This window comes from Cydia strobilella, chromosome 21, assembly GCF_947568885.1.
Source record: "Cydia strobilella chromosome 21, ilCydStro3.1, whole genome shotgun sequence".
Classification (NCBI taxonomy): domain Eukaryota; kingdom Metazoa; phylum Arthropoda; class Insecta; order Lepidoptera; family Tortricidae; genus Cydia; species Cydia strobilella.
In genome coordinates, this window is record NC_086061.1 from 2,061,868 (window position 1) to 2,087,642 (window position 25,775).

Genomic DNA, 25,775 nt, shown 5'->3' on the forward strand with positions numbered 1-25,775 from the left:
ACGGTGAAAAAGGTTGACAAAAAACCGGCCAAGTGCGAGTCGGACTCGCGCACGTAGGGTTCTGTACCATTACGCAAAAAAGGGCAAAAAAATCACGTTGTATGGGAACCCCACTCAGACTTCCTTACTTACCTACTTACTCCGTTGGCTCAGTGACCCAAAATGGCCTCCGACACAAGAGCGGACAGAAAGGCGCCACTTTTCTCTGTCTTGTGCGACCTCTCGCCAATGGTGACTCGAAGTTCGCGCAGATCAGCCTCCACCATGTCGCACCAGTGATACCTGGGGCGTCCGACAGGATGTCTTCCTGCTGGGCGGCCCAGGTATGCCCTTCTCACGTTCCGATCTTCATACATTTTCTCAATGTTTATTTTATTCTGTTTTTAGTATTTGTTGTTATAGCGGCAACAGAAATACATCATCTGTAAAATTTCAACTGTCTAGCTATCACGGGTTATAAGATACAGCCTGGTGACAGACAGACGGACAGCGGAGTCTTAGTAATAGGGTCCCGTTTTTACCCTTTGGGTACGGAACCCTAAAGCATGTTACTTACCCAGAAGTAGATTCGCGTCGGTGACGGTGAGCGGGCCGCCTTTCCTGTAGCAGGCGGGGCCGGGGTGAGCTGAGGCAGACTCTGGGCCAGCCGCGAACAGCCCCGAGCGGAACGTCAGCATGGAACCGCCGCCAGCCGCTACTGTGTTTATGTCTGGTAAAAAAAGGAGTAAGTAAAAGATTGCAACAATAACTGATATTTGAAATTAAAATTTCGTGAGACATATTTTAAAATATTTAAACTACAACGCCCCCCTCAGCGCGCGCGCAACGAGCGGCGAGGCGGGCGGCGCTGAGGAAGGTCCCCTACGCGCCCGAAACATGTTAGCCAATAGCGACTAAAAATTCAAGTGAGTAACCGTTGTAGTTTAAATATTTTAATAACTGATATGTCACACACAAAAACATAAGCACAACCACAACTTTTACTCCATCTTAGTATGTCTACTAGATAAGCTCACCTAGTTGAGGTGCCTGGATGGTGACACCAGCAGTAGTGGCCTCGTGAACATGTTCCAACGCGCCCGCGTACCGCGACACGTCCGTTGACGTTCCACCCATGTCGAAACCTAAAACATAATACCAACATTAGGACAAATAGCCACATCTGAACACAGAAACTCCTCCTTTGAAACCTTAATGGCGGTTAAATTTCGCCCAATAGGATAATATGCGCAATGGGAAGCGTGCGTGAGCTGTAAAGGGCAGTATGAAACCCCGTTTATTGGCGCGAAATGTCAATGTCATGTTTAAGTTTTCGATTTAGACCACTAGGTGGCACAGTCACTTGGGTAGCACGCTGATATGGCTCCACAAATAATAGTTGTGTGTGTCAGTTATTTTTAAACGCTTCGTTGTTAAAGATAATAGTAGTTTATGCAACTGATACATATTGAGAGGCCTTAAAACACAAGTGTGGTTTTATTAAACGAGCGTTAGCGAGTTTCATAATAGAATCACACGAGTTAGACCACTAACAATATGTGCGTAGATAAATATATTATTGTAGGTGACCGTATGTACTAGGACCATGTCCATTACCTATAACTGGGAGTCCTGTCTCCTTCTGGTATGACGTCATTGCATACCCGACCACCCCACCGGCAGGGCCGGACAAGATTGCTCGTGATCCGTTGAACCTATAAATAGAATTGTAGATACGTTTGAGTATTTCCAACCTTATAGCGATGGCATAAGATCCATCAAGTAAGTCTGTTAGTACGAACGTGTCAACACCGTAGGGCCTACCGCGAACAACCAAGCAAAATTGCGACCAACTTTCTCTATCACTCTAATTACGCCTTAAGACCTTGGAGTAAAACAGAAAAATGCCCGCATTTGCGAACTTCGGTGTTCGCGGTAGGTCCTCAGGCGAGATGTAGCTACGACCTTAATGATTCGGTGTTTCATCAGGCATTGAGTTTCAAAATAGAATACCTATGTCACATAACTAATTAGCCATCACCTTTCAAATTGCCGGTACTAACTTCCACGAAAATGTTAAATGAATACGTATTAAAGATTTTATTTACAATTACATTAGTAAGTCGATAGCAAAGTTTTATTTACATACACAAAACAATGAAATATGCCTTAATCAAATTAATTAGCAAACGTAGTGTGAAAATTACATAATCATAATGCAGTTATCACATCACAAAGTAAACTAATGGCTTTAATATATGATTTTACTATCAGACCAGAGTTATTAAAATAGCTCGCAACTCGTCAAATCAATGAACAGTACCAGTGGCGGGGTGTCAAACATGCCTTTTGACATAACAGAGCTAATTTGTCATGCACCATCTTGCCTGATAATGCCGAGTTAAGCTGGTTCTTTAGGAACTCATGAACTTAGTTCACGAGTTATTGTGTAGTGTTAGAGAGAGTCAGATACACACAAGTCCATAGGCGTGAGTCCGCCATCGCTCTGCATGAAGAGTACATTGGTGCCTTTCAACTCGTCCTTGAAGCCGCGGGCAAAGCCGCGCAGGTAGCGTTGTATGTGCGGCGTGAGGTAGGCATCAGCCGCAGCCGTGTAGCCGCGCGGAGCGAGACGCACCATGGCTGTCACCGCGTGCGAGAGAGAGACGAGAGGGAACCCTGTGGGATGAGCTTCTTAGTACTTATGAGTTCCTGGTACTAGTTAGTGCAGTTGTATAACTTGTATAACAACGTTGTAGGCATAATACTGCTGCAGGCAGGGCCGGTTTCCGACAAAGCCCGGGTCAAGGGGCCCAGGCAACCTAGCAATGGTTTTTAGATGGAGAAGGGGTGCCATATTAAGTGCCTAGGGGCCTCTGCTCAAAATCTGGGCCTGGCTGCAGGGATAATAGCCATAACTACGAAATATCGGATAAAAACCTTAGGATTAATCGACACTAACTTGTAATGACACACTAAAACAAGAACATCAATTTATTTTGTAAGAATTATGTAATTTCATGCGCGAAGTCTTGAAAACTTGCATTACACAATGATTATTGCTACGTATGTGCAATTAGCAGGTACTTTACTTTGTTCTTATATGACACTCTTAGTCATCTCCAAGGCTGTCTGAGCGATATATAATTGCAAATACTTTCTCGATTATTAGCCGGATTTTAGGATCCATGTAACTTTCTAACTTTTTGTTTGCCAAAAAAACTCTTTAATTGAAATGACCTTAAGCTAAAATTATCAAATCGTAAACTTACCAATCTCCTCAGCAATCTTGCCAATCCTAATTTCATGCTCATGATACGTGTAACTATGCGCTAGCACCACGGCCACGCTCTCTATCCCCTTCTCCCTCAGCCTCATTAGATCCCGCCTGACTGCATCCTCGTCTAACTCCTTCATGATGAGCATCTTCTCTCCCGTAATGCCGGTGACTGGGCGCCATTGGCTCTTGAGGTCTCCGAGCTGGCAGCGGTCATCCATGGCCGGGATGACGCGGCAGTCCACTTCGATGACGTCGGAGTAGAGGACGTCGGGACGTTTTATGTCCTGGTAGAATAGTTTAGCTTTAGTTTAGATATATAGGTAGAATGTTAAGAGGAAATATCTAATCGACAATTTACTGTCAGCCAATTAAAATTAAGGAGGATCCTGGCAGGGTCGCCATGTGAGCAGGTGTGTGTAACGTACGTATCGCACACTACAAGGGTAACGAAACTGAATGCATGATTTTATTGTTGTTTGGCAGCTTCGACTTTAGTATCTGAACCTTGCCTGCAATATTACTTATTACCTAACTATGGGAAAATCGACAATCAATTAAGGGGGTTGAAAAACCGGACAAGTGCGAGTCAGACTTGCCCAACGAGGGTTCCGTACTTTTTAGTATTTATTGTTATAGCGGCAACAGATATACATCAACTGTTAAAATTTTAACTGTCTAGCTATCACGGTTCATGAGATACAGTCTCGTGACGAACGGACAGACGGACAGCGGACTCGGAGTCTTAGTAATAGGGTCCCGTTTTTACCGTTTGGATACGGAACCCTAAAAATGTATATACAATGTATGTTTGTATCTTTATTACGTGTGTTTCATCGAATCATCGTAGCGTCGAAATTATTGAGCACAATCAATCATTCAGGTTGCAGTTTTATAAACTTTTAGGCACATTTTGCGACTTTTAACGCTCTAGCCACCAAAGCCGTCAACTGACGTGCGCTGTTGCAGCCACCTTTTGTGCATTTCGACAAGGTTCATGACGTGACGCACACGATAGGCATAACGTTCGAAGGGTTAACAACGGAGTAAAAGAGACAAACCAACAGGGAGAGATGGCGGGAGGTCGTGCGAAGAGCTGTGTCCGTCTCTACTACCGAATCTACCGATGCGGACGCCTCAACGCATGAATCTAGTATAACTGGATCGGTCATGAGGGGCGGGGGGAAATGACCGAACGGGATAGTCTTATGTACCTTTCAGTAAGAGTAGCAGAGAAAGCGCTGTTATTGTTTGTCCTTGTCACAGTCACTTTTTTTTTTATTCCCCACCGTAAATTTAGTATGGTTTGTGATGGGCTACAAATCGTCTCGACCAAACATATTGTCGCATTGCGTATGTTTTGTCCCTCACGGGCGCACGCGTGTAGCTGATCTATGTAATGCTATAGACCTAGCATCAACGTGACCACGATCGCTCTGTCAAGAGTGATACGACAGAGAAGAAGAATAGAAAAGAGACAAAACTTACCAATTGGAATATGTTAGGCCTGGCCTGGTTGCCAATGAGCAGCAAGTCCTTAAAGCCCTTATTGATGACCAGCGCCATCTTGGCGCCCTTGCGCTCCAGCAGCGCGTTAGTGGCCACCGTAGTACCCATCCGGATGGACTCTATGATGGAGGTGTTCACCTTGCCGTCTTTGTCTACTGCATTACCAGTTTCCTTTAGCAGAAAGAGAGAAATTGTAAATAACAAAAGTGTTAAGGATGTGGCAAATAAATAAAACCGGCCAAGTACGAGTCGGACTCACGCATGAAGGGTTCCACACCATTATCTATAAAAATGCCAAAAAAATCATGTTTGTTGTATGGGAGCCCCACTTAAATATTTATTTTATTCTGTTTTTAGTATTTGTTGTTATAGCGGCAACAGAAATATCAGTGAAAATTTCAACTGTCTAACTAACACAGTTCATGAGGTACAGCCTGGTGACAGACAGACAGCGGAGTCTTAGTAATAGGGTCCTGTTTTACCCTCTGGGTACGGAACCCTAAAAAGGTAGAACTTATGTCTCAAATTATTTGTAAAACTTACAAATTAATAATAACTTGCATAATGAAGCAAGCAAAAATAAGACACACTAATAGCTCTATAAAGAAGTTTGTATTTTTGTTTCTAAAAGATATTATTGCAGGTGACTCTATATCCAAGTTAAAGTGAAATCATTAATTTTTTTCAAAAAAAGCACATATTTTGTACCATTGACAATTTATCTATTTATGAGGATACTAAAGACCAGTGAAAGATAACTAGACTCATAAAGTACAGCACAACTGAAACATTATTTACAGACCTCCTGAAGAATCCTTCTAATAGCCTCTCTTGGGGCATCATCATAATTTTGTGGGTCCACAGACAGAAGTTTCATTACCCGCACTTTGCCATTGGGGCATCGGGCGAACACATCTGTAAATGTGCCACCTCTGTCAATGGCAAACTGGAAACCTGGGGGACTCATTGTAATCTGGAAGCAAAACTTAAACAATTTTAATTAGTCATTAACCTTTTGTAACCCGGACAAATAGCGAATTATATTTGAAGCTGGCTACCCAGGGGGCCGACGGGTCTCAAAAGGTTAATGAATATTTTTAAATTTAGTAAATAATAAAAAAGTTTGCATTTTAGTAATGTAGCTGTAGAATAGGAAATCTAATGGGATTTAACATACATAAAAACGTGACAAAACAGTAAAAATGCCATCAAGAAAAACTACTTAAGTGCATGGTAACAAGTTAAAGATAATGAAACAATTGATAAGTACTCAACTTCTAACAAATACCTATTTGTACTTCAATATCTAAATTGAATAGGGCAATAATTTATCTTACTTCTCCGTGGAGATATGAGATGAAAACCAATATTGTCTCATTGTCTGGGTCTCAAAATTATCTTATTAGTTCTTGTGCTACACGAAATACAACTTTAATACTATTCCGAAAGAGTTAAATGTTTGATATTCTAGGTGCACAATTTGCACAAATGAGGAAATAAAATATATAAACTAAGATTCTTTAAAGACGAATCATTTTTAACCTACTTCTTTGGACTGGGACAGTGAATTAACTGAATTATTGTATAAATAAACGCAGTTAAGTACTTACGTACAGACTTCACTTAAAGCTTAAAACTAAATAAATGTTATGTTTACTTTTGATAAACTACGAGGTTGCGGAGGTTGTTTTGCTGACTGACGTCTGACAGTGTGACAGTGACATTACTGATAAGACTAGGGCTGTGTTCAGATTTAATAAAAATATTGTATGTTTTTTATCCAAATTGTTCGTAAATTATTAATTTTAAAAATATGATATGGTCTTTAAATGCATATTTATTAGTCCTTTGTCTATTTGATAGAATAATAAATGCAATCCTTATTTTGAACAGACACTGAATAACATGAACACTCTCATAACAGTAACCATACCTATTCTATTAAATTAAACCTAACCTAACTTTTTAACTGTCAACGTCACGTCTACTTGGTGTGTTTGTTGAATGCTGTACTTCTCATATTTATCACACAAAACCTATACAACACTTGGTACCCTCCTTAGAAGAATGGGGAATAGAAAACGCAACCGTAATGTCAATAAATTCGCACAGCGAAAACGGGACAAGAAGGAGCAGGTAACTAAATAACAACATAGTGTTTTCATCTGTGCTGGTTTTCACATTAACTTTTATTATGCTTTGAATTCGCAGGAGAAAAACCCTCAAGCAAAGCTGGAAGGTGATACACGTAAGCACTATGAAGACATTGTCCGAGAAAACCCTACTTTTGAAGAATATTACAAGGTATGTTTTTTAACTTTTTTTTTCATTAAGCAAAAGCTTTTACTTATTCAGCCTAAAACTTATAAGAATATATTTTTCAGGGACAAAAAGTATGTCCAGAAGAAGAATGGCCAGCATTCATGAAGGCACTCAAGGAAAATCTGCCCACTGCATTCCGGATAACTGGCTCTAAGTGTGAGGCAGACGCATTGATGAACATTGTGAAAAGTGAATACTTTTCGGAGCTGCTCAATGTTAAGCTGAAAACCGAAGGAGAAGAGGAAGAGGAAATCAAACCTATGAATTTGCCTTGGTAATAAGATAATTTTCTATTAAGGTCAGTTTAGACAAAGACTATTTTCAGCCGCCAAAAAAGGCACCGTATAAGGTACTTTCGGCGGCATGCCAGAGCTAGCACAGACAGGGGCGTATTTACCCTAGGGCCAAGGGGGCCATGGCCCGGGGCGGCAGGCTGCGGGGGGCGGCGCAGGCCGCCGCTGGCTTTCAGTTTCGGGTGCCTCAGTGGCGCCCCAAAAAAAAAATTTTTTGTGGTGTTACTGCCACCGCTATACTTACTATTCGTTGTCTATTGCCAGTAGTCACATCAAATTTTTTACAGCGCGTTTGCGCCCCTTTTCATTCTACCTTAATTCTTTACCCACGTCGGATTGTCGACGAGTTCTCATGATGTCGCCCTGTGACATCGCTCTTCACATCGCCCTTAGGCCGCGGGCTTCCGTTAATGCTTTTTGGCCCTGGTCTGCAACAAACGCCGTAGGTCGCGTCCGGCGTGACGCTGTACGCGACGTACGAATGCTTACTATGGAAATGCACTATAGCGGTCTCTCTCACACGCCAGACGCCGCGGCGGCGTACGGCGTTTGTTGCAGACCAGGGCCTATCGCTGCATGCTTGACGTCGGCATAACGCCGTGAGCGACGTCTAGACGCCGACCATTGCGTCAGCAGTCGCTATACTTCCTACGGTAAATAAAGGCATCGTGTACGACGTCCGTACCTCTGTGTGGCGCACGGCGTCCAGATGCTGACGCCGACGTCAACCGAAAACCGTACACTATTAACTTGCTATTAACACTATAATTATTGAGTATAGAATTCAAAGGCGACGAAGGAGTTGGCGAACGGGTCAGTCGGAGCCTAGCCCAAAAAACAAAGCGCGTTCTTTTAGTGGGTAGGTACTAAATTTCGCATCATTCATTTAGTGGTAAATTACTCAGCAAAACACTGATAAATATACGCAAATATCATATTGAAAGAGAACTTATAATACCTTGTGGTATTGAATAAAATTAGAGTTCGGACACGACACGACATGGTTAGTTGTTTCAAAGGTGAACCGGAGACCGAGATACTGGACAGCAGAGCCCGAAGGGAAACATAAGGTGTATAGTTCAAAAACAAACGGACGGATCGCAAGCAGGGTATTGAACTAACGACCCTAGGATGCCGAAGGGACGAGCGCACCACGTAAGGCCGAGATGCTGCAGAGCCGCTATTATAGGTACGACCCAATTTACAATGTTATTACTAGTGGCTCTGTGAGCTGTAGACCTCGCGTTAAGCTTAGAAAATGTAAAAGTGAAAAATACATAGTTCGTTGAGTCGTTATCACAGTCAACTCACAATGGTCTTAAGCGCCATATAGATAGACGCTTTTGGCGCTTTTAAGTCCTTTATGCCAATTTCCGCATTTTGAAAAATTTCCTAAAACTGGATCGACAAAAAAATCTATTTAATAATCATAGAATCTGGTCACAATTTTTTACGAGAATTGATTAAGAATTGCGACCTGGCCTTAAAACGAAGACCTTCAGAAAAATTATGGCGGACTAAAAGGTCCGGTTGCGAGCCCTGAAAAGCTTAAAAGTCGCGCTTTTCAGAAGACCCGAAGCATTCCTGAATTTCCAGCAATTCGCGCCTTCGTTTTAATTTGAGCGAACGCCAAAGGTCGAGTAGCAGGAGAGCCGAGATTACATTGGTTCCAAGTTCCAAGCCAATTTCAATAGCTCTCCTCTCCTCCAGCTCGGTCTTCGACCTTGTATGGACGCTCTTAATGCCACTCTTTGGTGTCACTTTAACGTGGTCATTGTTCCAATCCCAAACATTGATTTTTTCCACCTCGACCTTTGGCTTTGCGCGGAAGAGCGCCGCAATTGGACGATCCGGGACTTTAGGACTATGCATAGCTCGTCTTGGCCATAGGTTTTTGTCCCAGCTCAGCTCCACTGAAGCTCGCCCTTTAAGTCTCTTGGGCCCAGGCTCCCTTAGACATGACCAGTGCTTTAAGCTCTGTTCTTCTGCAGTTCGGCCTTCAGCCTCACAGGGCAGCACACCGCTATCGGACGCTCCGAGTCTCCGGCCTTATGCAGAGCTCGGCCGTCGGCCTCGCTCACAATTGGCTATAGGTTGGATTCCAAGATCTCCAAGCTCTGCAGAAAGGCACTGAGAAAAAATTATGCTTTTGTGTTTGTTTCATGGGTCATGGGGGGGCGGCAGAGGCCCAATGGCCCGGGGCGCCAAATATGTAAATACGCCTCTGAGCACAGAATAGAACACGCGGCAATTTTTTGGCGCCAGTGACCTCCGCCCGCGTCTCTCGCTCCCCCCGCGCCTATTTTTCGGACGCGTGTAAACACGTCTCTGCCAGTCGCTAGCACGCCTCCGTGCTGTAAAGTAAACATAACCTAAGCTATTGACAAATCTACAGGTGTATAATTTTGTATTTTGTTATGTACCAGGTACCCAAATGGCTTGGCATGGCAGCTGCGTCTGTCCAGAACAGACATCCGTCGCAGCGAGCCTCTCTACAAGCTGCATAACTTCCTGGTAGCGGAGACGGCCGCAGGCGGAGTGTCTCGGCAGGAAGCTGTGTCTATGATACCACCTGTTGTGCTGGATGTACAGCCACATCACAAAGTAAGCAGTAACTATAATAACAAGTAATTATAAAAACCTTGCTAAGATTTACCAGATTACTTATGGACCTAATTATATTTGTTCCAAGGTACTGGACATGTGTGCAGCCCCTGGTTCTAAGACAGCTCAGCTGATTGAGTTCCTACATGCAGATGAGGATAAAATGCCTACAGGTAATGGCAGGATTATGTAGGTCTGTTTTACCTGCCTCTGTGTCTGGGCTAAGCTAATAATGCGTTACCTTCAGGCTTTGTGATGGCGAATGACGTGGACAACAGCCGCTGCTACATGCTGGTGCACCAGGCCAAGAGGCTCAACTCTCCCTGCATCGTCATCACGAACCACGACTCCGCCGTCATGCCCAGCATACAAATCACGGACCCCAAGGTTAGTCATTGTCATTCAAATCGTTGTCCTGACTTTTTTGTAACGCTCAAATAAGGTATCCGTTCGGCAGTAGTATCAATTAGCGAAGTTTTGCGTAATCTATTGCCATCTGACCTGTACAACTCATTTGGCGGGCCCGAGGCAAACGCAATCGCTTCCACAATGTCTTGGGCGAGGCATGTATTCACAGACCGAGTGTTAAGTGTAGTATATTATTTATTTGTAGAACCCGGAATCCACTGTCCCGCTGAAATTTGACCGTATCCTGTGTGACGTGCCATGCTCTGGCGATGCGACACTACGGAAGAATCCTGACATCTGGCTTAAATGGTCCACGGGCAACGGGAATAACCTACATGGGTCTGTCAAATTAACAATCCGCAATGATGTGTTCTTCTTCTGTCTTCACAAGCTTATATTTATCTAGCAATGTTTATTAATTATCGAAATCTTTTCTCTTTAAGTTCCTGGTGTCAGGTTGAGCTGACATTTAGCTGGACGTCTGATGATAGTCACTTTGGGAACTCTCTAATAAAGAAACATAGCTTCATTAAGTTTGGGCTTGTTTCAATTCAAAGGTTAAAATAAAATAAATAAAATAGACTTTATTACTGAGATAGGGTACAGTTATTTTGAACATTAGATTATTATATCTCGCAACTCAGTTTGCCTCCTGGCAAAGGCCTCTTCTATATCTCTCCAGTGGGTCCTGTCCATAGCTGCTCTTCTCCAAAAAGGTCCCGCTGTTAGCTTTATTTCGTCTTCACACCTGCAGAACTGGGGTCCTCTTGCAACTATATACAAATACAAATCGTTTATTTACCAAATATTTTAGAAATTGACATCACAGGTTGAACTAAACAAAAAAAAATAGATTTTACAATTAAGCTAATATCCATCGGCCCCAAACTAGGCGCAGCCTGTATCTCGGGAACCGGGTAAATACAATTTACTGAGAAATTTTAACAAAACTGAATATGATGGTCGTTGTTTGAACGAGAGATATCAAATATAAAATTTAAATTAATTTAACTACAAAAAAGTGCATGCAGGAAAATATATGCAAAAAAAAAAAAAACTTGGAGCGCAGCATTCAAAGCTTAATTTTAGAAAATAAAAGTAGAGGTAAAAGTTTCTACCTGAATTGTAATTTTTCGTCTAATGACTAATATTGATGTGTTTAACACTCGCATTTGTTGTCGATCTGTTGTTTTTGACCCCAAATTTCAATCCCCACAGCATCCAATACCGCGTGCTTAAGCGCGGCTGCGAGCTGCTAGCCGCGGGCGGGCGCCTGGTGTACTCCACCTGCTCCTTCAACCCCGTCGAGAACGAGGCCGTCATACACAGGATGCTGGCCGAGGCCGGCGGCAGCATCGCCCTCGTGGACGTCCGGGCCTCGCTCACTGGACTAAAGTCACATCCAGGTAATTATGGTGCTTACCTCTCCTAGTTCACCTATACAGCTTGACTTGTGATGGGAGCCCGTAAGGCCTACTTACAGTTTTTTTTGGAACGAAGTTCCTTATCGAACGGTTTGCGGATGGGGGCTAGGCGAAAAAAAGTGTCAAATTTTGCCGTCACAAAGCCATACTACTGCGAAATATGTAACGAGACTAATGTGAACAGAACATGACCATGACCACAAGCACGAACACGTCACTAGCCTCTCTTATTTTAATAAGCACCATAACACACGAGAGTCTACTGTCTACCTTCTTGAGAACGAACGAAACCGAGCCTTTAACTCTGAGTACTCTGACCCTTTGACCAGTTGTTGACTCTGTTAACTGAATGTTAGTAAACTTTAGTCCGACGAGATTAGGACTCACAAAGCTAGGCCAGTCAAGTGTGTTATTGTTGGCACTCTAACACGCTCAAGTCATTAATGTAACGAGGTTTTGGCAGAAATTAGGGACTTAAAATTGAATTCTTTCAATGACTTCATTTTCTTTATTCAGGCATGACGCATTGGCGGCCGGCGTCCAAAGACATGGTGTTCTATGACAAGTTTGAGGACGTCCCGGAGAAGTGGCAGACCGTGGTGCGCCCGCAGATGTTCCCGCCCCAACCTGAAGACCTGGACAAGTTTCATCTGGACAGATGGTGAAGTTCTATATTTACCTCATCAATCTCATTAAACAATCACAAATCACATCATAATTGCTACGTACTTTGTTGTGTTGTTTTTAGTATTTATGTATGGTAACAAAAACTTAGGAGGACAACTTCGTTGTCATACCAAACTGTAAACACAAGAAATCCTCATCATCTGCTTACGTGGAATAGCTGCGCCCCTCAGAAGAGAGATTGGGCTGTAAGTCTCTACACTAGCCCAATGCGGATAGGGATCGTTACACACTCGCCTTTAAAAACCTCCTCAAAGGTTTCCTTACAATGTTTTTTCTCAACAAATCTGGTCCTGAAGATATTTGACATTATTACACGTGATAGTACGTATTTAATTATCTACTCAATCTCATCAAACAAATTTTCCTAAATAACTCAAGTAAAAACCTTTCAGCATAAGAATCCTGCCCCACCACCAAGACACGGGTGGTTTCTTCGTGGCCGTGCTCGAGAAGTCCTCGCCCCTCCCGTGGGAGAAGGACCGCGAGACAGAACAGCCCCAGGAGAGAGAGAGAAAAGAGGAGAAGCCGCCGGCCAAGAGGAGGCGGATGGGTGGCTACAGGGAGGACCCGTTTGTGTTCTTTAAGGGAGACGAAGAGGACGTGTTCCCGTCCATTAAGGAGTTCTATGATCTGAGCGCGGAGTTTGATTCCAAGTGCTTGCTGACCAGGTAAGATTCAACAGGATTTTCAATTCTCATGCTAGTAAAGTTCATCTTTATGTTGTGTGTTTATCGTCTTAGCAATAGTTAACTTCAACCAAAATCCACCACACAGCAAATTTAGTTGTTTTATGTTCTAAAAACTGCAACTGGTAGGGATTAAAATTTTATTTCGCTTCAATCATCTCTGGTGTAGGGTGTTTTTCTTTATCTTTATCTAGGATCTCGTATGCAAAGGAGCGGCGATAAACAATTTCCAAACGCCCGGATCTAGTAATGATCATAGTAGCAAACTAATTTCAGATGCTGTTTAGCAAAAATGTGTTAACGCATATTAATTCTGCAATAAAAATGTCAACTTTAAGCGTAAATTTTTTGAGTTGACATCTTTTTGCAAAATGAATATGGATTGACACATTATTGCTTATCAGAATCCTTAATAAGCGGGTTTCGTTGCTCGCAAAATCATTAACCATTCTCCAGGACTAGTTCTCTCAACACATTTATCGATTTGTGTATGATTAAAGTTCTGTAAGTAAAGTTATAAATGTTATAATACATTCTGCACGTATTTCACACAGATGTCACGTGGGCAAGAAGAAGAACATCTACCTGGTATCCCCAATTGTCCGCGACGTGGTGCGCCGCAACGAGGACAGCATCAAGATCATCAACACCGGCGTCAAGACCTTCGTGCGGTGCGACAACAAGAATATGACCTGCGCCTTCAGGTACACATATTGACCATCGGCATACCTTAATACACACTAGCGTCTTTTAAGTGTCGGCTTCTAGTCAGCGCTATAGAAAGCGGCGTCGCTGCGCAGTTGCGCCATCGTTGCGTCGTGAAATAACTAATGTCGTGAAATTCACAGTATCGCAGTAACCACCATCAGCATCGAAACTACGTTTCCGCACAGCGCAGGCACTTTCGCGACACTAGTTTTTCACGTCGCTTTTACACTACGAAATTAGTTGCATGACGCTAATTTCACCAAAAAATCGTGCAGGGTACGAAATTGATTTGATTTTATGAAATCAATGCATGATTTACGAAAATTTTAAATTACACGTGAAACTGTTGGTAAAACTACTGTCACTAAAACAATTTCACGCCACTAAACGTCATCGAGAGCCGGAACAAACTTGTGTCTGAAATTGAGACTTCCCTAAAAGAAATCTCTGAATGGGGTCGACTAAACTTAGTCCGTTTTAACCCTGCCAAGACACAGGTTTGCGCGTTTACCGCAAAAAAGTTAGAGTTTGTCGTATCACCTCGTTTTGAGAGCACTCCCCTGACTGCCGCAGCCAGTATCGGAATCCTCGGCGTCGACATTTCGAGTGAAGTCCAGTTCCGCGGCCATTTAGAGGGTAAGGCCAAATTAGCCTCAAAAAAGCTCGGTGTGCTCAACAGATCGAGACAGTATTTCACGCCGGCCCACCGCCTACAGCTGTATAAAGCGCAGGTTCGCCCACACATGGAATACTGTTCTCATCTATGGGCAGGGGCACCCCAATACCAGCTTCTCCCTCTGGACCGCATCCAGCGAAGAGCGACTCGAATTGTCGACTGCCAGCGTACTTCGGAGCGGCTTGACTCCTTGGCGCTGCGTAGAGATGTGGCCTCGCTCTGCATTTTCTATCGCGTGTATAACGGGGAGTGCTCCGAGGAATTGTTCGGATTAATCCCTGCAGCTTCTTTTCGCCATCGCCCTACGCGAAAACATTACCATCCTCACCACTTAGATGGTTGGCAGTCCTCAACTGTGCGTTTCTCTAGAAACTTCCTGCCTCGCACAGCTAAACTGTGGAATGAACTGTCGCCTGCGGTATTTCCGGACCGATATGACCTTCAAACCTTCAAGAAAAGAGCGTATTCCCATCTTAAAGGCCGGCAACGCACTTACAACCCCTCTGGTGTTGCGGGTGTCCATGGGCGGCGGTAATCGCTTTCCATCAGGTGATCCGTCTGCTCGTTTGCCTCCTATTTCATAAAAAAAAAAAAACTAATTTCGTAATGTAAATCCCGCTTTAGTGCGACATGCACTGCTCATAATGAAACCCTTGATGTACTTTCCCAGGTTATCCCAGGAAGGCCTGGCCAGTGTGGCCCCGTTCATAGGGCCAGGGCGGCGCGTGCGCATCCTCAAGGAGGACCTGGTGCTGGTGCTGCAGAACGACAACCCCAGCAAACCCCCGGACCTCAAGCTGTTCAGCGAGCATGCGCAGGCGCAGCTCAAGGATCTCTGTGAGTTTAAAACAGCGCTTTGCAGCGGTATCATGGTCGCGTTTTAATCACCTGTCATGTCAGCGTGTAAATGCCCTTACCGGGATTCGAACCCAGGACCATCCGCTTCATAGGCAGTGTCACTATCCACTAGGCCAGACCAGTCGTCTGACGAAGTTTTGACAATAGCAACTGATTTGTTTATACACGGCGGAATCCATCTTTTGAATGATAAGGTGGAGCGGCAATCCTTGCATTCAACCGACTGTTGGCCTCTGTTTACATCTATTCCAGATTTTAAATCAAATTGCTTTCAATATGCAAGAACATCACGTTAGGTTTAGACTGGCCAATTTTTTTGCCTCAATTTTATTATATGCAATATGCAAGAAAATTGTATGATGTAAATGGGCCTTAACAACAATATTTAAGACCAATAACTATGTGCCTCATTTTGAAACTTTTATGAAAAACCGCAACTAAATCGTTATAGAATTTGGGTATCCTGCAGATTCAGATCCATTTAATAGCAGTCGAGTCTAACTTTCTGATTTTGAATTGTAATAATTAGAGAGCGGATTTGAAGTAGCGATCTCAATATTAATATGGATATGACTTTTACCTTTTTATTAACTTTTTATTTATTATCATCATAATTTTTGCCCAATATCTACAAAAGCTTCCAAAAAAGTTTTTACTTTTTTGTTCCGATGAGTTACATTATTTTTGTGTAGAAAAAATAATAAATAATACCAGTCGTATCCATATTAATAAATAAAATATCTTTATTTCAGAACATTTAAAATTCCATACAATATTGTTAGTACCATCGTTATACATTAAAAATAAAAACAAAACTTTTAACAATAAAATAAAATAAAATCAAAATCCAATAAATTTAAATAATTAATATGTCAGATTCAAAATAATATAGACTAGAATAATAATTAGAATGTCAAAAATTTACCATTTTCTCTTAATTTAAACTTAAATTAATATTGAGATCGCTACTTTAAATCCGTTCTCTAGTAATAAACGTTACAAACCCAAAATAATGTGTTTCCAGCAACCGGCAGCTGTATCCTGCAGTACCTCGACCCGGAGTGTGCGGGGAGCCTGCGCCTCACGCTGGTGGGCTGGCGCGGCGTGCACTCGCTGCGCGCCTACACCGCCGCGCCCGACACCGTGCACTACCTCCGGCTGCTCGGGGCCGACTTTACCAGATACGGTACGTATGGGATTACAGTTCTAACTGTATTACCAGCCACCGGCAGCTGTATCCTGCAGTACCTCGACCCGGAGTGTGCGGGGAGCCTGCGCCTCACGCTGGTGGGCTGGCGCGGCGTGCACTCGCTGCGCGCCTACACCGCCGCGCCCGACACCGTGCACTACCTCCGGCTGCTCGGGGCCGACTTTACCAGATACGGTACGTATGGGATTACAGTTCTAACTGTATTACCAGCCACCGGCAGCTGTATCCTGCAGTACCTCGACCCGGAGTGTGCGGGGAGCCTGCGCCTCACGCTGGTGGGCTGGCGCGGCGTGCACTCGCTGCGCGCCTACACCGCCGCGCCCGACACCGTGCACTACCTCCGGCTGCTCGGGGCCGACTTTACCAGATACGGTACGTATGGGATTACAGTTCTAACTGTATTACCAGCCACCGGCAGCTGTATCCTGCAGTACCTCGACCCGGAGTGTGCGGGGAGCCTGCGCCTCACGCTGGTGGGCTGGCGCGGCGTGCACTCGCTGCGCGCCTACACCGCCGCGCCCGACACCGTGCACTACCTCCGGCTGCTCGGGGCCGACTTTACCAGATACGGTACGTATGGGATTACAGTTCTAACTGTATTACCAGCCACCGGCAGCTGTATCCTGCAGTACCTCGACCCGGAGTGTGCGGGGAGCCTGCGCCTCACGCTGGTGGGCTGGCGCGGCGTGCACTCGCTGCGCGCCTACACCGCCGCGCCCGACACCGTGCACTACCTCCGGCTGCTCGGGGCCGACTTTACCAGATACGGTACGTATGGGATTACAGTTCTAACTGTATTACCAGCCACCGGCAGCTGTATCCTGCAGTACCTCGACCCGGAGTGTGCGGGGAGCCTGCGCCTCACGCTGGTGGGCTGGCGCGGCGTGCACTCGCTGCGCGCCTACACCGCCGCGCCCGACACCGTGCACTACCTCCGGCTGCTCGGGGCCGACTTTACCAGATACGGTACGTATGGGATTACAGTTCTAACTGTATTACCAGCCACCGGCAGCTGTATCCTGCAGTACCTCGACCCGGAGTGTGCGGGGAGCCTGCGCCTCACGCTGGTGGGCTGGCGCGGCGTGCACTCGCTGCGCGCCTACACCGCCGCGCCCGACACCGTGCACTACCTCCGGCTGCTCGGGGCCGACTTTACCAGATACGGTACGTATGGGATTACAGTTCTAACTGTATTACCAGCCACCGGCAGCTGTATCCTGCAGTACCTCGACCCGGAGTGTGCGGGGAGCCTGCGCCTCACGCTGGTGGGCTGGCGCGGCGTGCACTCGCTGCGCGCCTACACCGCCGCGCCCGACACCGTGCACTACCTCCGGCTGCTCGGGGCCGACTTTACCAGATACGGTACGTATGGGATTACAGTTCTAACTGTATTACCAGCCACCGGCAGCTGTATCCTGCAGTACCTCGACCCGGAGTGTGCGGGGAGCCTGCGCCTCACGCTGGTGGGCTGGCGCGGCGTGCACTCGCTGCGCGCCTACACCGCCGCGCCCGACACCGTGCACTACCTCCGGCTGCTCGGGGCCGACTTTACCAGATACGGTACGTATGGGATTACAGTTCTAACTGTATTACCAGCCACCGGCAGCTGTATCCTGCAGTACCTCGACCCGGAGTGTGCGGGGAGCCTGCGCCTCACGCTGGTGGGCTGGCGCGGCGTGCACTCGCTGCGCGCCTACACCGCCGCGCCCGACACCGTGCACTACCTCCGGCTGCTCGGGGCCGACTTTACCAGATACGGTACGTATGGGATTACAGTTCTAACTGTATTACCAGCCACCGGCAGCTGTATCCTGCAGTACCTCGACCCGGAGTGTGCGGGGAGCCTGCGCCTCACGCTGGTGGGCTGGCGCGGCGTGCACTCGCTGCGCGCCTACACCGCCGCGCCCGACACCGTGCACTACCTCCGGCTGCTCGGGGCCGACTTTACCAGATACGGTACGTATGGGATTACAGTTCTAACTGTATTACCAGCCACCGGCAGCTGTATCCTGCAGTACCTCGACCCGGAGTGTGCGGGGAGCCTGCGCCTCACGCTGGTGGGCTGGCGCGGCGTGCACTCGCTGCGCGCCTACACCGCCGCGCCCGACACCGTGCACTACCTCCGGCTGCTCGGGGCCGACTTTACCAGATACGGTACGTATGGGATTACAGTTCTAACTGTATTACCAGCCACCGGCAGCTGTATCCTGCAGTACCTCGACCCGGAGTGTGCGGGGAGCCTGCGCCTCACGCTGGTGGGCTGGCGCGGCGTGCACTCGCTGCGCGCCTACACCGCCGCGCCCGACACCGTGCACTACCTCCGGCTGCTCGGGGCCGACTTTACCAGATACGGTACGTATGGGATTACAGTTCTAACTGTATTACCAGCCACCGGCAGCTGTATCCTGCAGTACCTCGACCCGGAGTGTGCGGGGAGCCTGCGCCTCACGCTGGTGGGCTGGCGCGGCGTGCACTCGCTGCGCGCCTACACCGCCGCGCCCGACACCGTGCACTACCTCCGGCTGCTCGGGGCCGACTTTACCAGATACGGTACGTATGGGATTACAGTTCTAACTGTATTACCAGCCACCGGCAGCTGTATCCTGCAGTACCTCGACCCGGAGTGTGCGGGGAGCCTGCGCCTCACGCTGGTGGGCTGGCGCGGCGTGCACTCGCTGCGCGCCTACACCGCCGCGCCCGACACCGTGCACTACCTCCGGCTGCTCGGGGCCGACTTTACCAGATACGGTACGTATGGGATTACAGTTCTAACTGTATTACCAGCCACCGGCAGCTGTATCCTGCAGTACCTCGACCCGGAGTGTGCGGGGAGCCTGCGCCTCACGCTGGTGGGCTGGCGCGGCGTGCACTCGCTGCGCGCCTACACCGCCGCGCCCGACACCGTGCACTACCTCCGGCTGCTCGGGGCCGACTTTACCAGATACGGTACGTATGGGATTACAGTTCTAACTGTATTACCAGCCACCGGCAGCTGTATCCTGCAGTACCTCGACCCGGAGTGTGCGGGGAGCCTGCGCCTCACGCTGGTGGGCTGGCGCGGCGTGCACTCGCTGCGCGCCTACACCGCCGCGCCCGACACCGTGCACTACCTCCGGCTGCTCGGGGCCGACTTTACCAGATACGGTACGTATGGGATTACAGTTCTAACTGTATTACCAGCCACCGGCAGCTGTATCCTGCAGTACCTCGACCCGGAGTGTGCGGGGAGCCTGCGCCTCACGCTGGTGGGCTGGCGCGGCGTGCACTCGCTGCGCGCCTACACCGCCGCGCCCGACACCGTGCACTACCTCCGGCTGCTCGGGGCCGACTTTACCAGATACGGTACGTATGGGATTACAGTTCTAACTGTATTACCAGCCACCGGCAGCTGTATCCTGCAGTACCTCGACCCGGAGTGTGCGGGGAGCCTGCGCCTCACGCTGGTGGGCTGGCGCGGCGTGCACTCGCTGCGCGCCTACACCGCCGCGCCCGACACCGTGCACTACCTCCGGCTGCTCGGGGCCGACTTTACCAGATACGGTACGTATGGGATTACAGTTCTAACTGTATTACCAGCCACCGGCAGCTGTATCCTGCAGTACCTCGACCCGGAGTGTGCGGGGAGCCTGCGCCTCACGCTGGTGGGCTGGCGCGGCGTGCACTCGCTGCGCGCCTACACCGCCGCGCCCGACACCGTGCACTACCTCCGGCTGCTCGGGGCCGACTTTACCAGATACGGTACGTATGGGATTACAGTTCTAACTGTATTACCAGCCACCGGCAGCTGTATCCTGCAGTACCTCGACCCGGAGTGTGCGGGGAGCCTGCGCCTCACGCTGGTGGGCTGGCGCGGCGTGCACTCGCTGCGCGCCTACACCGCCGCGCCCGACACCGTGCACTACCTCCGGCTGCTCGGGGCCGACTTTACCAGATACGGTACGTATGGGATTACAGTTCTAACTGTATTACCAGCCACCGGCAGCTGTATCCTGCAGTACCTCGACCCGGAGTGTGCGGGGAGCCTGCGCCTCACGCTGGTGGGCTGGCGCGGCGTGCACTCGCTGCGCGCCTACACCGCCGCGCCCGACACCGTGCACTACCTCCGGCTGCTCGGGGCCGACTTTACCAGATACGGTACGTATGGGATTACAGTTCTAACTGTATTACCAGCCACCGGCAGCTGTATCCTGCAGTACCTCGACCCGGAGTGTGCGGGGAGCCTGCGCCTCACGCTGGTGGGCTGGCGCGGCGTGCACTCGCTGCGCGCCTACACCGCCGCGCCCGACACCGTGCACTACCTCCGGCTGCTCGGGGCCGACTTTACCAGATACGGTACGTATGGGATTACAGTTCTAACTGTATTACCAGCCACCGGCAGCTGTATCCTGCAGTACCTCGACCCGGAGTGTGCGGGGAGCCTGCGCCTCACGCTGGTGGGCTGGCGCGGCGTGCACTCGCTGCGCGCCTACACCGCCGCGCCCGACACCGTGCACTACCTCCGGCTGCTCGGGGCCGACTTTACCAGATACGGTACGTATGGGATTACAGTTCTAACTGTATTACCAGCCACCGGCAGCTGTATCCTGCAGTACCTCGACCCGGAGTGTGCGGGGAGCCTGCGCCTCACGCTGGTGGGCTGGCGCGGCGTGCACTCGCTGCGCGCCTACACCGCCGCGCCCGACACCGTGCACTACCTCCGGCTGCTCGGGGCCGACTTTACCAGATACGGTACGTATGGGATTACAGTTCTAACTGTATTACCAGCCACCGGCAGCTGTATCCTGCAGTACCTCGACCCGGAGTGTGCGGGGAGCCTGCGCCTCACGCTGGTGGGCTGGCGCGGCGTGCACTCGCTGCGCGCCTACACCGCCGCGCCCGACACCGTGCACTACCTCCGGCTGCTCGGGGCCGACTTTACCAGATACGGTACGTATGGGATTACAGTTCTAACTGTATTACCAGCCACCGGCAGCTGTATCCTGCAGTACCTCGACCCGGAGTGTGCGGGGAGCCTGCGCCTCACGCTGGTGGGCTGGCGCGGCGTGCACTCGCTGCGCGCCTACACCGCCGCGCCCGACACCGTGCACTACCTCCGGCTGCTCGGGGCCGACTTTACCAGATACGGTACGTATGGGATTACAGTTCTAACTGTATTACCAGCCACCGGCAGCTGTATCCTGCAGTACCTCGACCCGGAGTGTGCGGGGAGCCTGAGCCTCACGCTGGTGGGCTGGCGCGGCGTGCACTCGCTGCGCGCCTACACCGCCGCGCCCGACACCGTGCACTACCTCCGGCTGCTCGGGGCCGACTTTACCAGATACGGTACGTATGGGATTACAGTTCTAACTGTATTACCAGCCACCGGCAGCTGTATCCTGCAGTACCTCGACCCGGAGTGTGCGGGGAGCCTGCGCCTCACGCTGGTGGGCTGGCGCGGCGTGCACTCGCTGCGCGCCTACACCGCCGCGCCCGACACCGTGCACTACCTCCGGCTGCTCGGGGCCGACTTTACCAGATACGGTACGTATGGGATTACAGTTCTAACTGTATTACCAGCCACCGGCAGCTGTATCCTGCAGTACCTCGACCCGGAGTGTGCGGGGAGCCTGAGCCTCACGCTGGTGGGCTGGCGCGGCGTGCACTCGCTGCGCGCCTACACCGCCGCGCCCGACACCGTGCACTACCTCCGGCTGCTCGGGGCCGACTTTACCAGATACGGTACGTATGGGATTACAGTTCTAACTGTATTACCAGCCACCGGCAGCTGTATCCTGCAGTACCTCGACCCGGAGTGTGCGGGGAGCCTGCGCCTCACGCTGGTGGGCTGGCGCGGCGTGCACTCGCTGCGCGCCTACACCGCCGCGCCCGACACCGTGCACTACCTCCGGCTGCTCGGGGCCGACTTTACCAGATACGGTACGTATGGGATTACAGTTCTAACTGTATTACCAGCCACCGGCAGCTGTATCCTGCAGTACCTCGACCCGGAGTGTGCGGGGAGCCTGCGCCTCACGCTGGTGGGCTGGCGCGGCGTGCACTCGCTGCGCGCCTACACCGCCGCGCCCGACACCGTGCACTACCTCCGGCTGCTCGGGGCCGACTTTACCAGATACGGTACGTATGGGATTACAGTTCTAACTGTATTACCAGCCACCGGCAGCTGTATCCTGCAGTACCTCGACCCGGAGTGTGCGGGGAGCCTGCGCCTCACGCTGGTGGGCTGGCGCGGCGTGCACTCGCTGCGCGCCTACACCGCCGCGCCCGACACCGTGCACTACCTCCGGCTGCTCGGGGCCGACTTTACCAGATACGGTACGTATGGGATTACAGTTCTAACTGTATTACCAGCCACCGGCAGCTGTATCCTGCAGTACCTCGACCCGGAGTGTGCGGGGAGCCTGCGCCTCACGCTGGTGGGCTGGCGCGGCGTGCACTCGCTGCGCGCCTACACCGCCGCGCCCGACACCGTGCACTACCTCCGGCTGCTCGGGGCCGACTTTACCAGATACGGTACGTATGGGATTACAGTTCTAACTGTATTGGCCCAGTAACCGCTGGGCCTAGCTGAAAACACTTAGGAAATATGATAAAATGTGGACACGAAAAAAATCCGGTCGTGCATGACATGGTAAATCTTTTAAATGAATGTTGATTTTCAAGCAGAACCTCTCTTTTAATAATTTGTGGATATAAAAATACAATCATAATAAAACGTTAGGTTGTCTGTGACTTTTAGCATCATATACTCCACCTGAACCCTGCACTATATCACAGATTAATAAATAGTTACTACGTAACAGATACATCATTCCCATACAAAAGCGAAAATACCTACGCTATAATAGCCTACAAAATCTTAATAATAATACCTGCTGCTCAGGACGAGAAGAAATGTACCATAAGTACGCGCACAAAGAGTCGAGACTGCCTTGCTCGCCGTGCGAGTCACGTGCCAACGCGCCATCGTAAGAATGCGCTAGGGTTGTACTGTTACTTATGTTATTATTGTAATAAAACGAATGTTGCGAATCAACCATATTTTTTATTAGTCAATCAAATATTTAAAAACAACAATTATATTACCTGACTCAAAAAAACTCCTTAATTTACGATTTACCTACTTATATTCAAAGAAATAAATGGTGACAAAATTCATAAAGATAGATTTTAAATACTACTCGGTAAATACGACAAATTTTCCTTTGTTTTTTGACTTTTACACCCATCTACTGCACAATAATTACGTGGTTTCGGCATTTCGAAGCGTAGGCGCGAGAAACGTGCGGTGCGAGCGCTCAAGCGGGCGTTCGGCGGCCCTCTGTCGGTTGTATCGTCGACGATACGCCGAGCGGTAGGCATATAGCGCGTGGCCTTGAGCGAGTGAAGGAGGCCTGACTATATTCCTTTTAAAAGCGTCTTCTGGCAGTCTTTACCGAGTTTTCCTGTTATTATATTTTTTATTAGATAATCTAAATTATACCTTATTACGTGCTCTTTTGACAATTTTTCGTGTCCATCCACTCTTTATGCGTGGAAATAGAATGAGGTTCAACCTTGATTGTTGCTTTGACCAATTGATAACGACTTCTGGCTTCTATTAGAGGACCGACTTTACAGTATGTGTTTAAATAGAGTTACGGTTCAAAGGTTAGTTTCGCGCTCAAACGCAGTGAGAGAGAACGCTTCCATCCCTTAGTTAACAATCTACTATTCCCTGGCAGCTATTAACTTTGCTGTAAACTGATTGGTTTATCCTCCTAAGGCCCAACGTCCTACGTACTTCTTCAGTTCGATTTTAAACCATGTTCAATTGGAACAGTTGCATTTCTTTTGTTTCGTTAAACTTTCGAACAAATAATAATCTACTCTATTCCCTACACTAATAGGTTTAAATTTCAGTGGCAAATTTTTGGTTTTTCATTTGTATGGACTCAAACTAAACCCCTGTATGAAATAAATACAATTTAATGCTGATTTTCTTGCAGATGTGAATAAGTTCAAGAAGGCGTCAGACGTCCCAGAGGGTGACGCCGACGCGACGGAGACATCAGAAGCGACGGAAGTGACAGCGGCGACGGAAGAGGCACCATCAGAGACGGGCGAAGCTAATGGCTCCGACAAGTTATAGCGTTAAGTATGTATTATAATGTTATTCTTTAATAGATGACATTTTTAAACATTACTTCGCATTTAATATACAGTCTTAAATATAATAAAGCACTTCATTTAAATAGTGCTTAATACTAGACTACAATCTCATCATAAATTTGGTAGTAGAATATTGTAATTCAATTACAAGACAACCAGTCCAATAGCTCTTTACCAACTAAGCTACCGAAGCTTATCAGAACTGTACGAATGATTCCATTCCTTCCCTTGTCACCGCTTCGGGCAAAACTTTTGCCATATTTCCTTTAAGATAGAACATTCTGACGGTAGGTGTCGCTATGCGCTTCCCTAAGGCGTATAAACAAAAAAAGGAATGGAAAAATCCGCACGCTCCTGGTAAATTTCGGTAGCTCAGTTGGTTAATTACAAGTAAATCTTCTAAAATATTACTTTCCGGTTGGGAAGGGACCCTAAACCACAAATTAGCCCGTATGTCATGTAAATAAAACACAGATTATAGTCCGAAACCCTTTAATTCACTTCGTCTTCATCCAAAATTCGCGTTCGCGATAACAACCCTTACGCCTTGCCGTTAAGGTTCATAGTGCTAAATCAACAAAACGGTGCTAAGATAGTTTTACTGCGAATAAACAACCACAAACAAATGTATGCTCCCATATGGTATGTACTAACAGCAACACCCTTAATACACTATTCGAGGACCTTATGTTGTTGCGATAAGGTTTCCAAATTGTCAGTTAACATTGTGGAGTTGTAGACGATGTTACGTGAAATTTTGTCTGTTCGTTTTGGGTCAATAAATGTAATATAATCAGGATCAATATATATGACCAATGCTGACCACCAAAAATAACAATTCACTTCATATGATCATCAATAGCTAGAAGTCATTTCCCACGATATGAGAGCATAATTAATAAACTAAAAAAATACAAAGACCTGCACGCGATTCCATTTCATTACTTTCGTTAAATTCGCAAATTACCTAATTGATGTTCACCTTA

General features: G+C 48.1%; 2 protein-coding genes across 2 annotated transcripts in view; one reads left to right on the forward strand and one right to left on the reverse strand.

The window, feature by feature from the left end:
* LOC134751068 (5-oxoprolinase) overlaps positions 1 to 6,392 on the reverse strand; it is a 30,136-nt gene extending 23,744 nt beyond the window's left edge. The window contains exons 1-8 of the mRNA XM_063686413.1: positions 6,376 to 6,392; positions 5,568 to 5,738; positions 4,745 to 4,936; positions 3,252 to 3,543; positions 2,457 to 2,658; positions 1,597 to 1,694; positions 1,017 to 1,124; positions 557 to 709 (exon numbers count right to left, since the gene is read on the reverse strand). Of these exons, the coding sequence (XP_063542483.1) occupies positions 557 to 709; positions 1,017 to 1,124; positions 1,597 to 1,694; positions 2,457 to 2,658; positions 3,252 to 3,543; positions 4,745 to 4,936; positions 5,568 to 5,732 (1,210 nt within the window). The 5' untranslated portion in view covers positions 5,733 to 5,738; positions 6,376 to 6,392. The remainder of the gene's footprint in view (positions 1 to 556; positions 710 to 1,016; positions 1,125 to 1,596; positions 1,695 to 2,456; positions 2,659 to 3,251; positions 3,544 to 4,744; positions 4,937 to 5,567; positions 5,739 to 6,375) is intronic.
* The window catches only part of LOC134751061 (serine/threonine-protein phosphatase 2A regulatory subunit B'' subunit gamma-like), a 198,314-nt gene that overhangs the window by 32,903 nt on the left and 139,636 nt on the right, over positions 1 to 25,775 (forward strand). The window lies entirely within an intron of this gene.